Below are 21,381 nucleotides of genomic sequence, written 5' to 3' on the forward strand. Positions count from 1 at the left end.
ACTAGAAAAGGGGTGAAGTAGGGTGAGCCCTCCCGCAGAGCACGATGGGAAATGGTCCGCGCCTTCCCTCGCTCTGGGTGGGCGGGTGTAGCTGCGGGTCCGAGAAGTGACTGGCGGGGAAAGAGGGAGATTCGGTGGAAGCCGCTGCGCGAGGCACGGCGGGAAGAGAGGCGGGAGGCCGCGCGGGGCATTACGGGAGCAAGGGCCGGGCCTGGCCTCGGCGCGGAGCATTGTGGGAGGTGGACGCCGCTCCGGGGCGGGTAGGTGAGTGGGGAGGGGCGGGAAGGGTGCACATCTGGGGGAGGGGAGAGGCACAGCTGGGTGGGACAGCGGAGATGGGAGGGCCCGCGGCAGGAGGGGCTGGGAGGGCTTGGGGAGACGGAAACGGGTTGGGAGGGGCTGCACGAGGGAGGGGGAGGCGCAGCTGGACGCGGGGGAGCATCTCGGGTGATGAAGCCCATCTGAGGACGAGGGGCCATGTCTAGGACCAGAATGCACATCTGGGAGTACGATAGCTGCAAATGGGAGGAGGGCGCTACAGCTGGACTGGGGGGCGCGTCTGGGCAAGAGGTGGGCACAGACAAATATTGGTGACACTTCTGAGAATTGGCCACAAGTGAATGGAGCACACACCTGTGGGGGAAAAGTACATACTGGATGTGAGGAGAACATCTGGATATGGGAGCATCTCGGAGGCAGGGGCTACAGCGGGATGTGACGACCCATGGGGTCACATCTGGGACAACAGCTGCATATCGGAGACACATCCAGGGAGGAGGGAGCCACAGGTGCGTGAAGAGTGTGACTGGGGGTGAGGGATCCATGACTGGATGTGGGAGCACATCCGGACATGGAACATCTTTAGAAGAGGGCAAAGATGGATGTGAGTTACAGCCAAATGTAGACACACAGAAGGGGGGGCTTCATATGAATGGGGCCCCTAGAGGTTATGGCCACGTGTAGGAGATATATCTGGAGGGGGGAGGAGGTTTTAGCTGGAAGTTGGGGACACATTCGAGGTATCCACCACTGAACTTAAGAGTTATATTTTGGGAGAGGGACCCCTAACTGTACTTAGGGGCACGTCTACAGAGGAGGGGGCCGAGCTGAAATTAGGGATCAGGATGACAGGCTCCAGCTGTCCCAGGAATAATGCAGGAATGGGAGAAAGCCAAAGATGGAGTGGAGATTCATACCTAGATATTAAGGGGGGTGCATCCCGCCCTGGGCCCCGCCTGGAAAGAGGCACCAGCACCAAAGAGACAGGCGAGACAGGTGGAAAATGGAGGAAGTGGGATTCCCCTGGTGGGGAGAGGTCTGATATCCACGTGCCCCCTCTTCCACTCAGGCGCCCCAGGATGGAGTCCCCACCCAGCACGGCGGGGCAGGAGGAACAGGAGCTGCGGGAGCGTGCCTTCTTCTCATGGGCCGAGTTCAGCCGCTTCTTCGACGCGTGGTGCCAGCAGCGGCTGGCGCTTTTCTTCGTCAAGAGCTCCATGCACCTGGCGCGCTGCCGCTGGGCCAGCGCGCCCCCGCTCTACACGCTCATCGACGTGCTCAAGTACAGCTACGTGCGGCTCGTGTGCAAGGACGTGCGCGCTCCCAGCCGGCCCACCGTGGGGTGCGTGAGCTGAGCCGTGCCCTGCAGGGTGCTGGGGGTGGGGGAGGGGAAGTGAGGGGGAGGAGTAGGCAGACAGCCTCCCACCAAGAGATGGGGAGGGAGAGATGCCGACTAAAACAGCTAAGTGCACCTTGCAGGGAAGCAAAGACAGTCCGGGAGAAAGGCAGACCGCCAGTGAGCTAGAGGGACAAAGGCACACACAGTGAGTGACAGGGTGGGCCCAATTGCAGACTTTAATGGGTACTTACAGAGAGGCAGAGAGTGAGATGGACACACTGAAGAAAGCCCCCCCCCCAAAAAAAGGATAGAAAATTCCAGAGACATGGAGACATGGAGCCAGAGACTCCAGCCAGAACCAGAAAAAAAGGTTGAGAGCCAGATTTTGGACACATACACAGAGGTCAGAGACAGGGCTGCAGAGTAAGTCACAGGACAAAGAGAGAAAGGCCCATCCCTTGATTCAGTAAATGCAGGGCCAGGTTCCACACGGGTGACAGATACTTCATTGGGCCGATAAGGTGTTGAGCAGGATAGACAAATCCCCTGCCCTCCTGGCACTTCAGACCGGACAGGAAGGCTGACGTTATAGGAACAAGCTCACAAGTAAGTTCCCTACAAGCGTAATGCTACAAGGGGCAAATGAAAAATCCGTGACAGAGATAGGAGATACCCCCAGCTGGCCAAGGATGTTTTAATCATCCCCCCTGTTTTAAACCAGGGCACTCCCCATAAAATGTTTGGTTTCCGGCTTTTCTTGAAACACAGGAAGTGGCTGAGCCCACGTTCTTGTGTGGCAGACGGCCACTGCCGTTAGACCGGGCACTGGCACGGAGCTTTGCCCCAGACCCCACCGCTCCCTGTTACCTCACACTTCCGTGTTTCACCTGCCTGGTCCCTGTAGGTGCGCGTGAGTTTCAGACCCTTGGCTGGAGAGCCCTGGGCAAGAACGGAGCGCTTAAAATCAGGCGCTGCCTTCAGGCTGCTTGAGACCGGCCCCACCACTTTGGGGTGGGTGTCTTTGGGCAACAGACATCGCATCTCTGAGTCGGATTTCTCCTCTGAAATGGGGTTCTCGCAGCGCAGTTGGGAGTTTACTATGAGACCAAGCCCGGGAAGGGGCTTCCCGGTGCCGGGAACGTCGGGCGGCTGGGTAAAGGACAGCTGTTCTGGCAGTCAAGAGCGCAGACTTGGGAGCCCCAGGCCTGCTGTGATGAGCCAGTGACACTGAGCAAGTGACGTCACCTTTCTGGGTCTCAGTTTCCTGACTTGGAAAACAGAGGAAGTGATGGTATTGATCGATCTCCAAGGTTTTGTGAGGATGAAATGAGCTGATGATATGAGCACGTCGCTCAAAAGAGCATCCAGCAGAGTGAGCACTGGCGAGTAGCAATTCTCACCATAGTTACTGAGACATTTATGGAGAGATTACTGTTTTTGGTCTTTTATGCCCTGCTTATCTAGAATCAGAGACTCAGAGGTCAGGAAGCAGAACAGGATCAAACACACACCATCACAGAGAAATCTAGAACGTTAGAGCGTGTGAGCGCCTTGGGCCCAATCTGGAATCTCTCTTTGCTAACAGAACCCAATTCGAAGTAACAAACACTTATTGAGCACCTACTGCATGCATGCTCTTTGCTGGGCATTTGGAACCCAGAGCTGGCCTCTGCTCTTGAGCAGCTGAGAACCTAATGGAGGAGAAAAAGACCAAAAAAAAAAAAAAAAATGGAAATCAGGGCTCACAATTGTGAGAGAAGTTAGAGAGTGGGAAGGAGGAGGACAAAAGAGGAGTGGTCAGCTCTGCTCCACCTAAGAGCTTACAGGGTGCTTCTGGAAGGCTTCCTGGAAGAGGTGACCAGTAAACGAAAACTTAAGGGATCCTCTTTGTTTATACATTTATGTCTGTGTGTATTTGACTTAAACACATGGCACTTGCTACGTGCAGGCACTGTCCCCAGTGCTCTGCAATTGTCACAGGGGGCCAGGAGACAGGAGGGGCTGAGAGCAGGGGCAGCTCTGGGTGAAGGATGATCCCTCCCAGGGCCATGTGGGGGGCAGACTGGACGAGAGAGACAGGAGCCCAGCGAGGAGGCTGAGGCTGAGGGGCCTGAGAACACACATCAGACCTTTCTCCCTGGCCACTCCAGTCTCCTTCCCCAGACGCTGCCCAGCAGCCGCCCACAAATCGCCGCCGGCCTCTTCCCCCTCCAGCTCCAGCCCTCTGCTCTGCACACCATCACCACCACCACCACCACCACCACCCAGCTCTCGCAGCGCTTCCCTCTCTAGAATACACACACCAGCACTTGAAAACACAAAGAGCTTGAGAACCTGAAAGATCAAGGAGAAATGGGTGCATGGAGTGCAAAACAGCTCAAAGCGATGGTACTTTTAGAAGAAAAAAAAATGGGGGAAATAGCAGGCTCGTTTTTATTAAATGCTTACTATGCACCAGCCCCTTGTCTAACTACTTTGCGTAACGGGATCCTCTTCTGTACTCCTCTCAATGAACCTGTGAGGTACTATTCTTATTAGCCCCAATTTCCACATGAGAAAACGAGCACAGAGAGGTTAAAGCAATTTCCCAAGATAGCCCAGCTGCCGAGAGGGGGAAACCAGGACCAGGACCCACACAGTTTGACCACAAAGCCCATGCTTTTGGTCCCCTCTCCCTTCCCTCCCCTACCCCTCGTCTTTATTTCAATCATGGATTATCAGTATGAGAGTCGAACGTGGTACCAGGTGCCATGCTGTCGGTCCATCCGAGAGCTTTGTTTCAAGCACCTGCTATGTGCTGGGTGAATGTGTTTTAGATCGTGCGGGTTTCAGTGGAAGAGCAGCCCATTCAGTGAAGAGCATGCATGACAGATGGACATCCGTCAAATCCTCACCCCAGTGTGCGTGAAATCTGCCCAAGCCTGGGCATGGTCAGAGAAGGCTTCCTGGAGGAGGTGATGCTGGTTCTGAGTTGTGAAGGAGGAATAGGAGCTAAATGGGGCAAAAGAAGGGAGAAGGATGTTTCCTGAAGAAAGGAAGGAACTGGGTAGGGCAGCTGGCAGTGGGAATGGGGAAACGTGAATGGTCTGATAAGCTCATAAGGCACGACAGGCAGGACTGGGTGCTGGGTGGCTTGATGTAATAAGCGGAGTGCTTGGGTGCCTGGGGTTCGTACAGCAGGATTCTGTCATTCCTTATCATCTATTTACTGAGTGCCTCCCAAGGGCCAGGGGCTGTTCTCAGTGCTGGGACCATAGCAGTAGGCAACACAGACAAAGATTCCTGCCCACATGGAGTTCAGATGTAGAAGTGGGTGGCGTTCTTCTCCCCGGCTGGGTGTAGAGAAATTGCAGAAATAGCATGCTGAGGCCACAGTAGACAGTTAAGTGAGGCGCGGGGACCCCAGAGGGGACGTGCTATTCTCTGGCAAGACGCACAGCTTCCCAGAGGTGTGACCTCCCCTGAGTGGGAGGGCTGAACCAAAAGAGTCAGCCAAAAGAGGCCAGGCCAGAGAGTTTCACGAGAGCCCGCGAGTTAGCCAGGGGAAACGGGTCAGGTAGAGCCCTGTGAACAGGCCGCAGGTTTGGTAGACCAGAAATGGCTGCATGTCAGGGAACGTCTTTTGGTTGCATCTAACACCGCCACAGAGGCCCCACATTTGTATTTTATTTATAACGATTTGGAGACTTAGACTTTTTTCTAATTTTGCATTATTTTTGCTGCTTTAAAGAAGGCAAAAAGTCTCAGACAGCTTTTTATGTAGATTTCGAAAAGCTAGCAGGCTCCTGGTTTTCCTTTACCTCATGCATGGCACAGAAAAGAGGCGTGTCAAGGATCCCCTTTTGGTTTAACAAAGACAGTTCTTAAGTATTTATACTGGAGCGTCTCGGGTGGGTTCCAGTGAGGCTCACCCTTTTCAGGGGCCACTTGGAAACAATTTAGGAGCATTTTAAGGCATGCTACTGACATTTACTGCCTATGAGTCAGACGTCTTAGTTCCTTGCCAAGCCCTGGACAGCCTATGTTACAAGGGCTGACAAGCTGTGAGGACCTTGGGCCAGATCCACCCTGCAGCTGTGGTTTGTAAATAAAGTTTTATTGGAACGCAGCCAGGCCCATGCATTGACATGCGATCTATGGCTGTTTTCACAATATAGCACAGAGTCTATTTGCTGTCTGTCCTTTTGCAGAAAAAGTGCCAGACCCTGCTCTATAAACATAAATCTCCTACTCAAATGTCAGTATCATCCCTCACGGAGAAACACGGAACCTCCTTTCAGAAAGCAGATGTTAATAATTAGTATTATTATCAGGGAAATGCACCCTGATCCCCCCTGCCCGTTCTCTTTCATTTTTTACAGTGCTGGTTGTAGCTCCTTGATCAACTTCAGCTGGTGGGGGGGACCATGCCCTACAGCTTGTGGACCACTGTCCAGACAGGCTCTTCCTCACACACAGACAGATAAGAGAGTTGGGTGTCCTCGAGGCATTGTTCGTAAGAAGGGAGAAGTGGAGACCACGTGCAGTTGGCAGAGGGGCGCCTGGCTGGCTCAGTCGGTTGAGCACGCGACTCTTGATCTCGGGGTTGTGAGTTCGAGCCCCACCTGGGTTATAGAGATGACCTAAATAAAATCTTAAAAAAAAAAAAAAGATAACCCCAACATAGTTGGCAGAGTGGCGAGTGGCATATCAGGCAGCAAAAGGAATGAACCGATAGTGAAAAGCTGATGAGTGAGAAAGCAAGTTGCAAAAGTATATAGAGAATGGGGTTAGTTTCCCATTGCTTTTGTAACAAAGGATCACAAATGTGGTGGCTTGAAACAATGCAAATGTGTGATCTTAGAGCGCTGAGGGTCACCAGTTCAGCACGGGTCTCACGGGGCTAAAATTGAGGTGTCTGCAGGGCTGGATCCTTCTGGAAGCTCTAGGGGAGAATCTTCTAGAGGCGCCCGCATTCCTCGGCTTGCAGCCTCTCCTCAGCTTTCTGCTCCTCCGCAGAGAAGCATCTTTTTCTCTCTCTCTCTCTCTCTGACTTTGACTTGTCTCTCTAGCTTCTTGCTTCTGTCTTCCCCTTATAAGGACCCTTGGGGGTACACTGAGCCCACCTGAATCGTCTCCCCATCTCAAGATCCTTAATTTAATCATACCTGGAAAGTTCCTTTTGCAGTGCACGGTAATGTTTGCACAGTTCCAGCAACTAGGCTGTGAACGTCCTTGAGGGGCTGCTCTGCCTACCATACGCTAGAAAGAAAAATGTTTCCTGAGTAAACTCTTTAAAAGCGTAACACACGTGAAGAAAAGCACACGCATCCTACGTATGCAACTCAGCGAGTCTCCCCCAAACAATGCATACGTAAGCGACACCCAGAACAAGGACATACACGTGCCCAGTGCCAAGAAGCGCCCCCAGAGCGTTAACCACTCAAGGGTACCGCTGTCCGGTCTCCCAGCAGCAGAGGCTACCTTTGCCTCTTGTGAGACTTGCGATAAACCCGACACTCGGTGGCTTATCATCCTTCGTGTCGGGCATCTGTCACACCACAGGTCCCCAAGATCCGACCACGTCGCTGGCGGTAGTAATGGCCTGTCCATTCTTACTGTTGGTCAGGGTCGTGTTTGAGGATATAGCCCTACTTACTTTCCTACCCTCCTGGTGGATATTGGACTGTTTCCAATACGAACAGAGCTGCTGTGAACATTCTAGAACAATCTTTGGGCGCCCATCTGCAGGCATTTGTCTTGAGTGGAAATCCTCGGTCGCGGGGACGCAGGTGATCGCGTTCACAGCTCCTGCCACGCGGTTTTCCACAAGCAGTTTACGTTTAAACACCCATCGACGAGAAGCTAAGTCTCGCACTTTCTCCACATCCTGGTCTTCGCTCGGTGTTTATTTGGTCATTCTGGTGGGTGGGTGGTGGCATCATTGGGGGCTTCTCATTCGTATCGGCTAGATGACTGATGAGTTTGAGCACCTTTCCGTGTCGACGAAATTTTAGAACATGGAAACCTACTTTCCACTGTTTGTTGGTACCTAAAAGCATACGCAGGGAAGGCTAGATACCCAATCCGGGGAGTGGCTACTTTGGGGGACCGAGGAGGGAGGGGACTATTGGAGGGCAGGGTTCCCAGAAGCCCTCACTTGCCTTGTTCTTGCTAAATGAGAAGTGAACACAGGAGTGTCTGAAGGGTTTTATTTCTTACAGTTGTTTGAGGTAAATAAAACAGTCCTCCGCTTTTGATAGGGGTGGGGTGGTAGGTACAGTGGTGCGGCCAGCATGGGTGCTGGCCACCTTGCAACACAGTTAAGTGCTTTCCATACATCAACTCTTTCAATCCTCACAACAACCCCAGGAGAAAGGTCTGGTGATGATGATCTCCCGTTCAACATAGGAGGAAACTGAGGCACAGAGGCTTGAAGGGACTTGCCCAAGGTCATGCAGCTGGCGAATTCCAAAAGGCCCTCTCTCTTCTCGATGCTTGGCACAGTTCTTAATTTTAGAAAGTAATAATTAAAAAGGAGAGAGAGAGAGAAGGAGGACGAGGGCAGAGGGTGATGTGACGGCGGTGGTGGTCGTTCCTCCCGCAGGCCCCCCCAGCCCGGCTGCCCAGCCTTCATCATCGTCAAGCTGAGCCCGCTGCGGGACCGCCTCGTGGTGACGGAGTGCCAGCTGACCCACTCGCACCCGGCCTGCCCTCTCGAGTTCGCCTACTACTTCCGCCCGGGCCACCTGCTGGCCAACGCCTGCCTGCCGGTGCGTACCACCAACAAGATCTCCAAGCAGTTCGTGGCGCCGGCCGACGTGCACCGCCTGCTCTCCTACTGCAAGGGCCGCGACCACGGCGTCCTGGACGCCCTGCACGTGCTCGAGGGACTCTTCCGCACCGACCCCGAGGCCAAGGTGGGGTCTCCGGAGAGGCAGGCGGGGGCGGGGGAGAGCCACGCCTGAGCCTCGCGGGTCATTCATTCATTCATTCATTCATGCGCCGCTCCTCCATTCGCTCCTTTCACCCATCGCCCCCCACCCCCCCCCCCCCCCCCCCCGCCTCCCCGCGCGGTCATTCACTAAGTGCCCAAGAGCTTTCTGTCTCTGACGGAAATGCTTGGGGATGTTGCACCCCGCCCCCGTAGGGTAGCCCCTGGCCACACGTGGCTGTTAAGCACTTGCGTGCAGCGAGTAGGACCGAGGAACTGAATTTTAAATTTTATTTCATTTTAACTCATTGAAATTTAAAGAGCCACTTCTGGCTATTGGCTACCTTGCAGAGAAACGGCTAGAATCACCTCGCGGTTGTAGTGGGGGAAACCAACAAGAGACAGACACACCCAACGGAGATAAAACGTCAGGAGGGTTGGGACTAGGAGAGGTGACAAAGTGCCATTTCAAGAAACTAAACCACACACATAGAAAATGCAGAGATGAGAAGTGCATAGTGGGAAGAATGTCCACAAAGTGAAAACAGCCCTTCCCCACCATCCAGATCGAGACTCAGAAGGGTGGGTCACCTCTGTCACCTAAGGTGATGGAGTGAGGACTAATGTCAAGGAGAATAGGGTGAGGATGTGGAGAGGGACAGTTAGTTGTAAGGCTGCTATCTTAATTTACTTTTTTTTAAGAAATCACTTATTTATTTGAGAGAGAGGGAGAGCACAAGCCGAGGGGAGAGGCAGAGGAAGAGGAAGAAGCAGACTCCCCGCTGAGCAGGGAGCCCAGTGCGGGGGCTCGATCCCAGGACCCTGGGATCATCACCTGAGCTGGAGGCAGACGCCCAACCAACTGAGCCCCCCAGGTGCCCCTTTAAGGTGCTATTTTAATTTGAGTCGTCAGGGAAGTTCTCTCAAAGGAAATGCTGGCGAAGCAGAGGAGACAGAATGGAGGCACGGGACCCCCATTCTATTTTCAGAGGGACTGGAGTTCCAGGAAGAAGGACTAGCCAGTGCAAAGGTTCAGAGGTTGCTGAAGCATCCCGCTGTTCCTCCAAGAGGAAGCTTTCTGCTGCTTTCATCCAACTTCAGAGCCGGGGGTGGATGTACAGGGAGGGAGGAGGGAAGGGAGGGATAAAAGTGGCGAAGCTAGGTTCTCCCCCCCCCCCCCAGGTGGCTGTACTTTTCTCGCATGTATGGAAGAGGTCCCAACCCAGGGCGGTGATGCAGTGTGAATCCACTCTCCAGAATCAGGTCCAGAGACCTCCCCCACCTCCGTCTCATGCTCTGGAGCCAGCCGTGATTCAAGCCACCAGCCCGAACCCAGCCCTCTAGCCACATATCACATGGATGATCTTTTCAGTTCACGTTTATCAAGCACTATGTGCCAGGCACGACCTGAAGTGCTTGGCATATTATCATTCATCTAAATCACACCAGAGCATGTTAGGGAAGGAGTCCACATTCTCCCCTCCATTTTATAGACAAGGAAACTGAAGCACAGAGAGGTCAAGGAACTGACCTGAGGTCACACAGCTACTTAACGATGGAGGCTGACTTCAGACCTACACAGTCTGGATCCAGGGCCGTGCTCTTGACCGCTCGGCTAGTCCCTAGTTTAGAAATGAGGCTCAGGCCCCTTCCCATCAGGTCTAGCCTCCGGAGAGCTGAGGGTCCCACCCAAGTCAGTTTGCTGCTCTGTGAAATGGGGGTACACACGTGTACTCCCCACACCACTGGTCTTCGCTGAGCTATTCAGTTATCCACTGTCCACCGTCAAATAAATAAGCTTTGGCTGTCTTCCCTGGAGACACCCGAGCGGGGCTGACCCCGGGAGAAGCCACTCACTGACAAATGAAAGGCTTCAAGGTCAAGGGATTGTCCTTTTAACTTCCGGTGTGGAGGCTGCCATAGGATCCCGGCTAAAGCAAGGTTGGCTCCTGGGTCTGTCTTTTAGTCCACTGTAATCCTTTTAAAGGAAACAAGGAAGGAGTTCTGGAACACCAAGAGAGACCAGTGAAAGGATTACTCCTTTTTTTTTTTAACTTAAATATTAACTTTTCTTTTTTTTTTTTTTAAGATTTTATTTTATTTATTTATTCGACAGATAGAGACAGCCAGCGAGAGAGGGAACACAAGCAGGGGGAGTGGGAGAGGAAGAAGCAGGCTCATAGCGGAGGAGCCTGATGTGGGGCTCGATCCCACAACGCCAGGATCACGCCCTGAGCCCAAGGCAGACGCTTAACCGCTGTGCCACCCAGGCGCCCCTAAATATTAACTTTTCGAATATGTAACACGTTCACATGCTTCTAAATTCAAAAGGTACAAAGGTTCAAAAGGTGAAAAGTCCCCTTGTCACCTGTCCCCCAGGTCCCCTCCTCAGAGGCCACCAGAGTATCCTTCTTCATACATCTTCTATCTCTTTCTATTGTATGTCTCAGGACTACCCAGGGGAACTTCCTATGACGATAGAAATGCTCTGTGTCCCCTGGACTCATGTGGCTATCAAGCACTTGCAACGCAGCCAGTTTGATGGAGGAACTGGATTTTTAATTTAATTTAATTAATTGCAATTTAAACAGCCCCGGGCAGCTAGTGGCTTCACAGCGAATAGCCCCACCCTATAGGGATACAGAGAAATTGGTGTCTTTCGTTTTAATTTTATTTCCACTTGCTCCCCTCCCCCAGCAAGGTAGCATATTAGACATACTTTTTTTGCATCTTGCTTTAGATGTTGGGTTGGCCACGTGTCGGCATCTTTCGTTTCTTCCTCTGGGGCTGGTCACCTTTAACTTCTGTCTGGTGGGTTAAGTTCCAGGCTGCCAGCTTCTGACAGCCACAGCCACATGGGGGAAGAACACTGGGGAGCTGGCTTTGGGGCAATGAGATGCATGGACACCCTGTTCCTCATCACATGGACCCATTGTCTCCAAGGCCAGCGGCCCTTTCTATTTATTTATTTATTTGAGAGAGAGAGAGCGAGCTCACGCACGTGAGCGGTGGGGAGGGGCAGAGGGAGAGGCAGAAGCAGACTCCCCGCTGAGCAGGGGCCCGATGCAGGACTCGATCCCAGGACCCTGGGATCATAACCTGAGCCGAAGGCAGACGCTTAACTGGCTGAGCCACCCAGGCTCCCTGGCCAGCGGGCCCTTTCTGTTCTACCCTTTCATAGTATAAACCTCTAGCCACCTGGGAGTGAGAGGAAATTTGACCTTGAGCGGTCTACCCGCTCCTCAAACAGCCATCCACTTGTCTTAACCTCCCCCCACCGCCTGGCGCTGCCAATTCCTTGTGACATGCTATTATCGGTCCTCAGCATTTTTTGCAGTTGCCGGCTCAGGAACCGTGGGGCTTGGGGTTTGGCTTTTGTTTCGCGGAGGGTGGGGAGTGGACATCTTGTCCATCTGCTTACCAGCTTCCCGAGTTTGGTTCCTGTTGTCTCCTTTCCGTTTGCTCCTGTCTTTCTTTCTATAGAAACCTCTACTTGAGGTTCAGGGAAGATAAAGTTAGAGGAGTGTGGCCAACCCGTCACCTTAACGTGGTAGTTTCAGGTGGCTCTTTTCAGTCATGAGATACATTGAACGAGTTCTGTATTACTAATATGTTAAGATAACAATTCTTTACCTGGTCCCAAGATGAGGCTAAGGAATAACCAGATATTATGCTTTCCGCTTCCCAGCAGTCTCCTGAAAGAGGGATGCCTTTGGTTTTTGTTTTGGTTTGGGGGTTTTTGTGGTTATTGTTTTCTTTTTTGTTTTGTTTCCGTTTTGGAGGGGTTACTTTGCAAAGCCGAATGCCTGGGACCCCCTGAGTGGCTGTGACCTACTTGGTCCTGGGAGGGGGTCCAACGAGACTAATACACCCAAAAGCCACTGCCACAGTTTGCGAGCAAGACTGAGTAGCTGCTTCAACAAAGGAGGTGTTAAGACCTTTTATAATCTGCCCCGAGGCAGCGATGATGGGCTGCGTGGTGTCCAGTCACATCTCCATCCCCTGGTTTGTGGCGGGCTCTAGGGTAATCAGCTGGCTTTCTGGGTAGGGACGGAGCTTGCCCAGAAATGTTGTACCTTTGGTCATGGCTGTGCTTCGCCTTCTGAGAAGGAGGAATGTTGATCTGAATATGCCGCTTTTATGAGTAATAAAAGGTAAATTAGTACAGTCCCCGTGGAGGACAATTGGGCCACGTCTCTCGAAATGAGCACGTTGGTCCCTCTCCCACTGCTGGGAATTTATGCCGCACAGGTGCCCGGTGACTTCCGAGGTTAATCAGCTATTTTCTGGTCCTATAGTAGCAGCTAGAAACTGGTTTTATTTCTCTTGTTAGGGGCTAAGAGCTTTATATACATCCCAGCTGGGCCAGTTACTGGCCGCGGGACATCCGACAGGGGGCGACAAGTTACTTCTCCAAGCCTTAGTTTGTGGGTCCGTAGACTGGGGATAAGAGTAAGTACTACTTCGTAGGATTGCAGTTGTGTGAGGACTAAGTGTGTGTGTGTGTGCGTGTCTGTGTAAAAACAGTTGAGGAGGAAGCCCTGCGTGCATAGCTATTTCGGTATTTTTATTCCCTCCTGTTTCCCTCCGGGCCAGTCTGGAGAATAGGACCGCTCCGATCACGGGAAAACAGGGCTGTGGATGGAGAGCGTTTCGTGGCATGGTTTCTGGTGTTCACATTTGCGGACTCCACCCTCTGTGGTTGACGCATCCCAGTGCCACCGAGTCGTGTGTCTGCGGTGACACCTGCCGTCATGTGAGCCCTCCTATCTGCCAGCCACACGCCCTTGAATCAGGCCTGTGGGACCCCTTTCGTGAAGGCCAGGGCGGTATAGCGGTCAGGAGGGCAGACTCCGGGCCCGAGCAGCCTTGGGTTCAAATTCTGGCCCGGCCGCTTACTACCTGGGGGTGCGCGTCTCTCAGCTGAAAGGACCACTGGTTGTGCGAGTGCGGGTGCGACTGCTCTCGGAACCAAAGCCAGCCCAACAGGGCAGGACTCAGGCCTGCCTCCGTCCCTCCTCTCTCCTCAAGGTCAAGCACAGCGTCGGACCCACAAGAGGCTCTCAGTCAACGCTGTTTAACGAACCCATGGCTGGGCAAGAAGAGCTTCCGTGCCCTCTTTAGAAAGAAAACCCGAGGTCAGAAATCGAAGTTATCCCTTAAAGAACGGAAGTCGGCTTCTAACTCATCAAGGGCTTGTCTGCTCTGGAAAAATCTCAAGGCACATACATTTTGCCGTATTTCCTTTTCCGACGCCTGACTCCCCATTAGAAACGGACACGAACCCGAGACTGTAGAAACGTGTCACTCTTTTTGTTATACTTAGGGCAACCTTTACCTGCGTGTTAATTTCTACACTCGTGCTGTCTGAAGGAACTTTCTGTGATGGTGCAAATGTCCTGTGTCTGCGGCATTCAGGAGAGCAGCCGCTGGCCCCTTGTGGCTGTTAAGCCCTTGAAATAGGACTAGTGTGACGGATGAACTGAATTTTTATAGGTTGTCAAATATTAATTAATTTAAATGTAAATAGCCACATGGGGCTAAGGCGACTGGCTTGGACAGAGCAGTTCTAGGTTGAAACATCTGCGGAGACAAATCGTAAAGTAATCGTAGGTGTAAAAATTCATGATGGTTGGAAAAACATCATAGTGGGATAGTAACTACTCCAGCAGTTAAGTTCTCTAGGCTTTTTCATAAAATTTAGTGAATTCTAATACGTGTTAAGATGCTGAATGTAGGATTTCTGGGCTGGGAAAGCAATTTCCTTGTTCTTCTGGGATTCTACTAGACCTCTCTTTTTTTTTCTTTTTTTTTTTTTTAATTAGAGGATTTTTTTTTCTTTCCCCATGAAAGCTGAGAATGATGCAGTGCTTTTTTTTTTTTCTTAAGATTTATGTGTTCGTTTTAGAGAGAAAGAGCGTGAGAGAGTGCAAGCAGGGGAAGGGGCAAAGGGAGAAGGAGACTCCCCACTAAGTGGGGAGACCTATGCGGGGCTCGATCTCACGACCCTGAGATCATGACCTGAGCCCAAATCAAGAGTCGGGCGTCTAACCGACTGAGCCACCCAGGTGCCCCGATGCAGTGCTTTTTAACCATCCAGTAGGATGAGGTTGGACGATGGCAGAATGGTTTGTGGCGAGAACCGTGCTTACATAATTGGCAGCTGTGGGTCCGCGCTGACCGGGACCGAGGGAGTCCGATCGCCGCCTGCCTGTCCCATTCAGTGGCTTTCGTGCATGATGATGCCAGAGTGGCTGAGGTCAAGGAGGACGAGAGGGACAGAAGATGAGGTCCAAACACCTGATCGCCCGGCCCACAGCGTGGTGTGAACTCTGGGTGGTGCCTGAAGTGGGATTCGAAGTCCCGGGAAAGGAAAGGTTTTCAAGCAGGGGAGGGGGTGATCTGATCAGAAGTTTAGGAAATGAAACAGAGATGGGGCCGGTGGGGGGCCATTGAAAATCAAGTGTAGCTCTGGCCTGCCAATCTCCAGGGACACTGGAGACGACGTCCAATGGGCCATGCTCCTGCCGAGGCAGCTCCGTAGATGAATCTAGAGCCTGGAGATACAGAACTGGGAGTCATCAGCTGAAAGATGAGGAAGGCTGTGTGACCAGATGAGGTCACCTTGGCAGAGCCTAGAGACAGGAAAGAAGAGACGAGAAGCCAGGACAGCAACATTTAGAAGCAGAGCAGGGGTAGAACACGGCTGCGACAAGCAAAGGAGACCACCTGGGAGACGCCTGGGAGGAAGGAGGACAGCCGGGAGTTTCCAGGGTGACAGAAGCCAAGAGAGTTGCAGAAAGAGGGCAGGCTCCCTGTCCTCAGTGCTGCTGAGAGACGAGGAAGACAGAAATAATAGCGGGATTAGAAACGCACGAAGCTTTGGACACAAATGATCTCATTTTAGCCTCTCCACGACCGTGGTTAACAGACATTACCTCAGTTTTGCAGCCAAGGAAAGTGAGACTCCGCCCAGGGTCCCCAGAGCTAGTAAGAGACAAAGTGAGGATTCAAAATGAGACTCTTCCCTGGACTCCGGAGACGTGGCCGGTGGGCACTGCTGCACACGGAGGCGTGCGTTCGTTCAGGATGTATCGAGCTGCGGCTGTGGGCGCCCTTCCAAACATCAGGAGTGCAAAACACGACGTCCCTAACCTCGTGGCTCTTCCGTCTTAGGAAGGGCAAACAGACGATAAGCAAATCAGCAAATAAAGACGTCACATGCTGCAGGGCGGTGAAGCGCCATGGCCAACAGTGGCTAGAGAGAGCTGGGGTGTTTGCTTGGAAGCGATGGTCAGAGCAGACCTCTATAAGGACGTGATCTTGGCGCAGGGGTGAGAATGGTATTAACGACGAACGCTCTGAGAGCACTTACCAGCGGTTGAACGTTCATATCTTTGTGCCAGGCAGTGTTCTCAATGCTTTAATGCATTTCGTCCTTCCAGTCACAGAGATACTCTCACATTTTACAAATGGGGTGGAGATCAGGGAAGTCGCCGGAAGCCACAGGGCCAGGAAGTGGGGGCTCCAGGGTCTCAGCCCAGGCAGTCTGGCTCTAGACCCTAAGCTGGACCTGACCCTTCCAGCATGAAGGAATGAATGTGCAGTTCCCAGAAGGGGAAATTAGGGGAACAAGGAGGATAAGGGGGAAACTGAGGCTCAGAGAGGTTAAGTCACAAGGTTCGGGAGTGGTGGGGCCGGGACTCAAACCTAGACCATCTGGCTTCGAAGCCTTCAGCCTTAGTGCTAGACCAGTGGCTCTCAGACTGGAGCGGGCGGGGGAATCCCCTGAAGGGCTTGTCAGAGCGCCGATTGTGGGGCCATCCGAGTTTCTGACTCGGCGGGTCTGGGAAGGCCTAAGAATATCCATTTCTGACAAGATCCCAGCAGGTGAAGTAGCGGCTCCAAGGCCTACACGTGGAGACTCGCTCTACGCCAATTCTCAGCGCAGAAAGGAATGAATACCCAGTTCCCAGTAGGTACACTGAGGCTCAGGGAGGCTGTCTCGTGTGCAGAAATCACACAGCTGTTAGAGGGAGGTGCCGGATCTCGCACCCAGGCGATCGGCCCCCCACAGGTCGCGTTTTTAACCATTCCCCGGCTGCACGCAGGAATGAATGGATTTCCATTGCCCCCGGGGTGGGGGGGAGACCCGAGGTCCGGGAGACGCCGGGCGACCCCCGCGTCTGCTGACCTCTCTCCCTGCCTCCCCCTCCCCCCGCCCGCAGGTGAAGCTGGTGTTCGTGGAGGACCAGGCGGTGGTGGAGACGGTGTTCTTCCTGACGTCGCGCACGCGGGCGCTGCTGCGGCGCTTCCCTCGCATGCTCCTGGTGGACCGGCTGCCGGGGCTGCAGGGCGCGCTGGACCTGCTGGCCGTGCTGTGCGTGGACGGCGCGGGCCGCGCGCGCCAGGCCGCCTGCTGCGTGGCGCGCCCGGGCACGCCTAGCCTGCTGCGCTTCGCGCTGGCCTCGCTGCTGCAGAGCGCGCCCGACGTCAAGGGCCGCGTGCGCTGCCTGACCGCCGGACCCGAGGTGGCCGCGCAGCTGCCCGCCGTGCGCCAGCTGCTGCCGGGCGCGCGCGTGCAGATTTGCCGCGCGCAGGGCCTCGAGACGCTCTTCAGCAAGGCGCAGGAGCTGGGCGGCGCCGGCCGCGAGGACCCGGGCCTGTGGCCACGCCTGTGCCGCCTGGCAGGCGCGTCGTCGCCCGCCGCCTACGCCGAGGCGCTGGAGGAGCTTCGCGCTCACGGCCCGGCTGCCTTCGTCGACTACTTCGAGCGCAACTGGGCCCCGCGCCGCGACATGTGGGTGCGCTTCCGAGCCTTCGAGGCTGCCCGGGACCTGGACGCGTGTGCCCTGGTGCGCGGCCACCGCCGGCGCCTGCTGCGCCGCCTGAGCCCCTCGCGCAGCGTGGCGCAGTGCCTCCGCGACCTGGTGGCCATGCAGTGGGCCGACGCGGCCGGGGAGGCGGCGCCCGAGGGCCCGGATGGTGGGGGGCCGTGGCCGGAGGGCGAGCCGGGGAGGGGAGCCCACGTGGAGGAGAGGATGAAGGGCCTGGAGAGTGGGGACTGGGGAGGGACCCCGAAAGAAGGATGTATTTGGAGAGGCGCCCAGTTGGAGAAGGAGTGGCCCCGAGGTTTGGAGGCCAGAGACCGGGGAGGGGCTCAGTTAGAAAGCGAGATGGGGAGAGGGTTGCAGGTCCAAGACTGGAGACAGGCCCAGCTGGAGAACCAGAAAGTGAGAGGGATAGAAGGCAGTGGCTGGAGAGGATCCCAGTTGGAGAACGAGCAGTGGAGAGGACCAGAAATCAGAGACTGGAGGGGGGCCCCGTTGGAGTGTGAGAAAGATTGGGGACCGGAAGGTTATGTCCGGAGAGGCGTCCGGTTGGAGGACCACGGACTAAGGGGATTGGAAGGGTATAGCTGGACGACGGCCCGGCTGGAGGATCGAAGGGTTAGGGTGCTGGAGACCACAGACCGGAGGGGGACCCAGTTTGATTCTGAGAGGGCCAGGAGTCATGAAGGGAGCCCCTGGAGGGGGGCCCAGCTGCATGATGAGAGGGCGCATGGACTGAAAACCAGAGAGTGGAAGGGGCCTCAGTTGGAAGCCGACAAGGGAAGGCGGCTGGAGGTCAGGAACTGGAGGGGGCCCCATTTGGAGAAGCCCAGGGAGTTGGTCCCCGAGAATGGAGACCAAAGGGGACCCCAGTGGGGAGATGAGAGGCAGAGAGGGCCAGAGATTGGAGAAGAGAGAGGAGTGAGTTTGGGGGTCAAGAGAAGAAGGGACCTGGAGGATGTGGTTCTGGTCCAGCTGGGGGACACAAGGATGACAGGCCTGGAGAATGGAGAGGGAGCCCCATCCTTGGGCCCCAAGAGCAGAGGAGGACAAGGGGTAGAGTGTGGGGGCACAGGAGGGAGGGGTCTAGGGCTGGGGAATGGGGTCATGTGCGGCACCCCCGTGGGGACTGTGTTTGAGGGCGATCCAGAATGGGCAGGGACAAGGAGAGTGTACCTGACCACCGGGGAGAGCCTGCAGGAAGGAGGTGAAGAAGAAGGCCCAAGGGAGCCCAAGAGGCCTTGCTGCCCCTCGGCTGAGGAAGAGGTGGACTGGGAGCCCCTGGCCAAGTTCCGAGCAGCCTGTGGGCCAGAGCTGGCAGAATTGGTGGCCGAAGAGCTGGCCTTTGCCAGGCAGCACGGTACCCGGGGTTTCCACTGGACTGGCGCGGGGTTTGCCCTTAAGGATGGCACCTCGGACTTCTTCCTGGACAGGGCTCTGACCCGCTGCAGCTGCTCCATCCACGCCGCCCGGCGGCTGCCCTGCCGCCACCTCTTCGCAGCGCGCCTCCTCACCGGGGCAGCCTTATTCCACATGGACCTGCTCAGGGATTGCTGGGGGAGAGCCCCGGAGCCCTGACCCTTCAGGCCCCTGCCTACCACCCTCCGCTGCGAGGGTAGGAGAGCATTCTTCGATCCCAAAGATAACAGGGCTGAGGCCACGGTGGCCACCCCAGTCCCTCTAGCCACCTCCTGTGTCATCCAGGAACCTCACCTTGGCCGTTTGCCCCTCGGGGTCCTGGAGCCACAGTGTGGAAGACGGTGGTGGCCAGGATGGCTTCTGAGGGCTTCGCTCAGGAGAGGAAGTGTGTGATGAGATGGGGGCAGACAGGTTCAGACGGGGGCAGAAGGAAGGAGGGGACAAAGCTGGGGGAGGGGAAGACACCAGGACATGGGGAGAGCCCAGGCAGGAGCAGATGGTCACTCCAGAGAGTGCAGGGGTGAAGGAGAAAAGCAAGGGGGACTGTAGGAGGACAAGTGGGGGGTGGGAGGAGGAGAGAAACTAGCAGGGAGACAAGCAGAGGAGAGAGGACAAGAGGAGAGGCAGAAATGGGAAAAAGCAGAGGGAGGCAGGGGAGAAGGAGGCCAGGGTGGAGGACACAGAAAAAAAAAAAAAAAAACAAAAGGACACATGGGAAGAAAACGTAGAAAAGGTATGGGAGATGGGGAGAGAAGAAAGAAGGGAGTGATTTGAGAGTCTCCAAAGCCTGGAGTCTTGGATCCCCTTGACCTTCTGGTTGGTCATTCCCAGAAGACACTGAATAAGAGGGAGGTCTGGTGGGATGGGCTGGAGGCTCTCCAGTGGGAGAGGGGAACAGTCTGGACTATTGTGCTTCAAGATTGGAATAAAACAGTATTATTTTGGTTTCTGCACTGAGTTCCTGGCTTCTCGGGAAGAGGGGGAGACCTAGACCTGGAGAGAACTTGAGGTGCTCCAACATTCCTTCTCCCATTCTATCAATGAGACCTCCTGGGGCCAGATGGAATGGAGAGGGCAAAAATGAATTCAACCCCCCCCCCAACAGCTCAGCCCTTTTCCTCCCTCATCTGGACCAGTACACCAGGGTGGCGTTTGCCAACATCCATGGATTTTGGCAAATGACTGGTGCCAGTGAATGGTTTAAGAATGGGCATGTGGGGGCGCCTGGGTGGCTCAGTTGTTAAGTGTCTGCCTTCGGCTCAGGTCATGATCCCAGGGTTGTGGGATCGAGCCCAGCATTGGGCTCCCTGCTTGGCAGGAAGCCTGCTTCTCCCTCTCACACTCCCCTTGTGTTCTCTTTCTCGCTGTCCTCTCTGTCAAATAAATTTTTAAAAATCTTAAAAAAAAAAAAAAGAGAATGGGCATGTAACCCAACCCTGGCCAATGGGTCTGCTAGGGTGGGAGGTCTTCTAAACATTCCCTCAACCCTATGAAGTCCCAGAATGATGTGGTCAGGCCTAGACCTGCTTCGGAGCATCTTGACAGAGCATGAGAATGAAGCCAGTGCTGACGGTGGCAGAGCTGAGAGATACCCTCTATGATCACCCCAAACACCTTGGGAGGTGGGCACAGCGCCCGTCTTCTAGCTATGGAAATTAAGTCGAAGAGATTCAGTGACTTGTCAAAGGACACACAACAGAGAGTCCTCCCCAACCCAAACCTCCACCCCTGCACTTTCTTTTTCTTTCTTTTTTTTTTTTTAAGAGAGAGTGAGAGAGAGCACACAGCAGAGGGGTGCAAAGAGAGAGAGAGAATCTTAAGTAGTCTCCGTGCCCAGCATGGAGCCCTACCCGGGTCTTGAACTCACCACCCTGAGAGTATACCCTGAGCTGAAATCAAGAGTTGGGTGCTTAACCGACTAAACCACCCGGGAGTCCTATATATGTCCCGGCACTTCCAAGGGCTCTCATTCAGGCAGCGAGTGGGGACGGAGTCACGCATGGCTGGCCCCCATGCTGCTCTGTCACAGCACTTGCCGAGGTTCACCCTCTCTGAACCTTAGTGTCTTCATGGGGAAAATGGGGTTAATACTAACTCACCAAGGCTGCTTGGAGAATTGAAAACAATGTGCTTATACTGCCTAGTACGTGCCAAGCCCATCGGTAGTTGGTTGCTATTACGTATCAGCCTTCCCATTTTCGGGATTACAAGAAGTACAACAGAAATGGTAAATAGCTGGGCCAAAGCATAGATGATACTCCTCGTGGGTTTTTAAAACATACTCAGCAATTGAAAGTAAAACACAGGGGCATGATTTGGCTCAGTCGCTTAAGCGTCCGACTCTTGACTTCGGCTCAGGTCATGAATTCAGAGTCGAGAGGTGGAGCCCGGCCTCAGGTCCTGTGCTCGGCATAGAGTCAGCCTGAGATTCTCTCTCTCTCTGTGTCCCTCTGCCCCTCGCCCCACTCATGGTCTTTCCATATCTCTCTCTAAAATAAATAAATAAATAAATAAATAAATAAATAAATAAATAAATAAATAAATAAAATCAAACGAAGGAAGGAAGGAAGAAACATACATAACATTCTTCTGAGTGGGAC

At 54.1% G+C, this 21,381-nt stretch overlaps 1 protein-coding gene across 3 annotated transcripts; it reads left to right on the forward strand.

The window, feature by feature from the left end:
* Positions 1–8: 8 nt before the first annotated feature.
* On the forward strand, positions 9–19,725 carry ZSWIM9 (zinc finger SWIM-type containing 9). 3 transcript variants are annotated; one of them, XM_087870948.1, is made up of 4 exons: positions 9–260; positions 1,349–1,621; positions 8,205–8,517; positions 16,760–19,725. In XM_087870948.1, exons 1-4 carry the CDS (start codon positions 52–54, stop codon positions 18,938–18,940), a joined length of 2,976 nt encoding a protein of 991 aa, XP_087727074.1. In that variant the 5' UTR covers positions 9–51; the 3' UTR covers positions 18,941–19,725. The 3 variants fall into 3 exon arrangements, with proteins under 3 accessions (XP_087727074.1, XP_045628156.1, XP_045628155.1); XM_045772200.2 differs by having other exon boundaries at positions 211–264; XM_045772199.2 differs by lacking the exon at positions 9–260 and adding an exon at positions 418–788.
* The last annotated feature ends 1,656 nt before the right edge of the window (positions 19,726–21,381 follow it).

This window comes from Ursus americanus, chromosome 21, assembly GCF_024610735.1.
Source record: "Ursus americanus isolate L20-20 chromosome 21, mUrsAme1.1.p, whole genome shotgun sequence".
NCBI lineage: Eukaryota > Metazoa > Chordata > Mammalia > Carnivora > Ursidae > Ursus > Ursus americanus.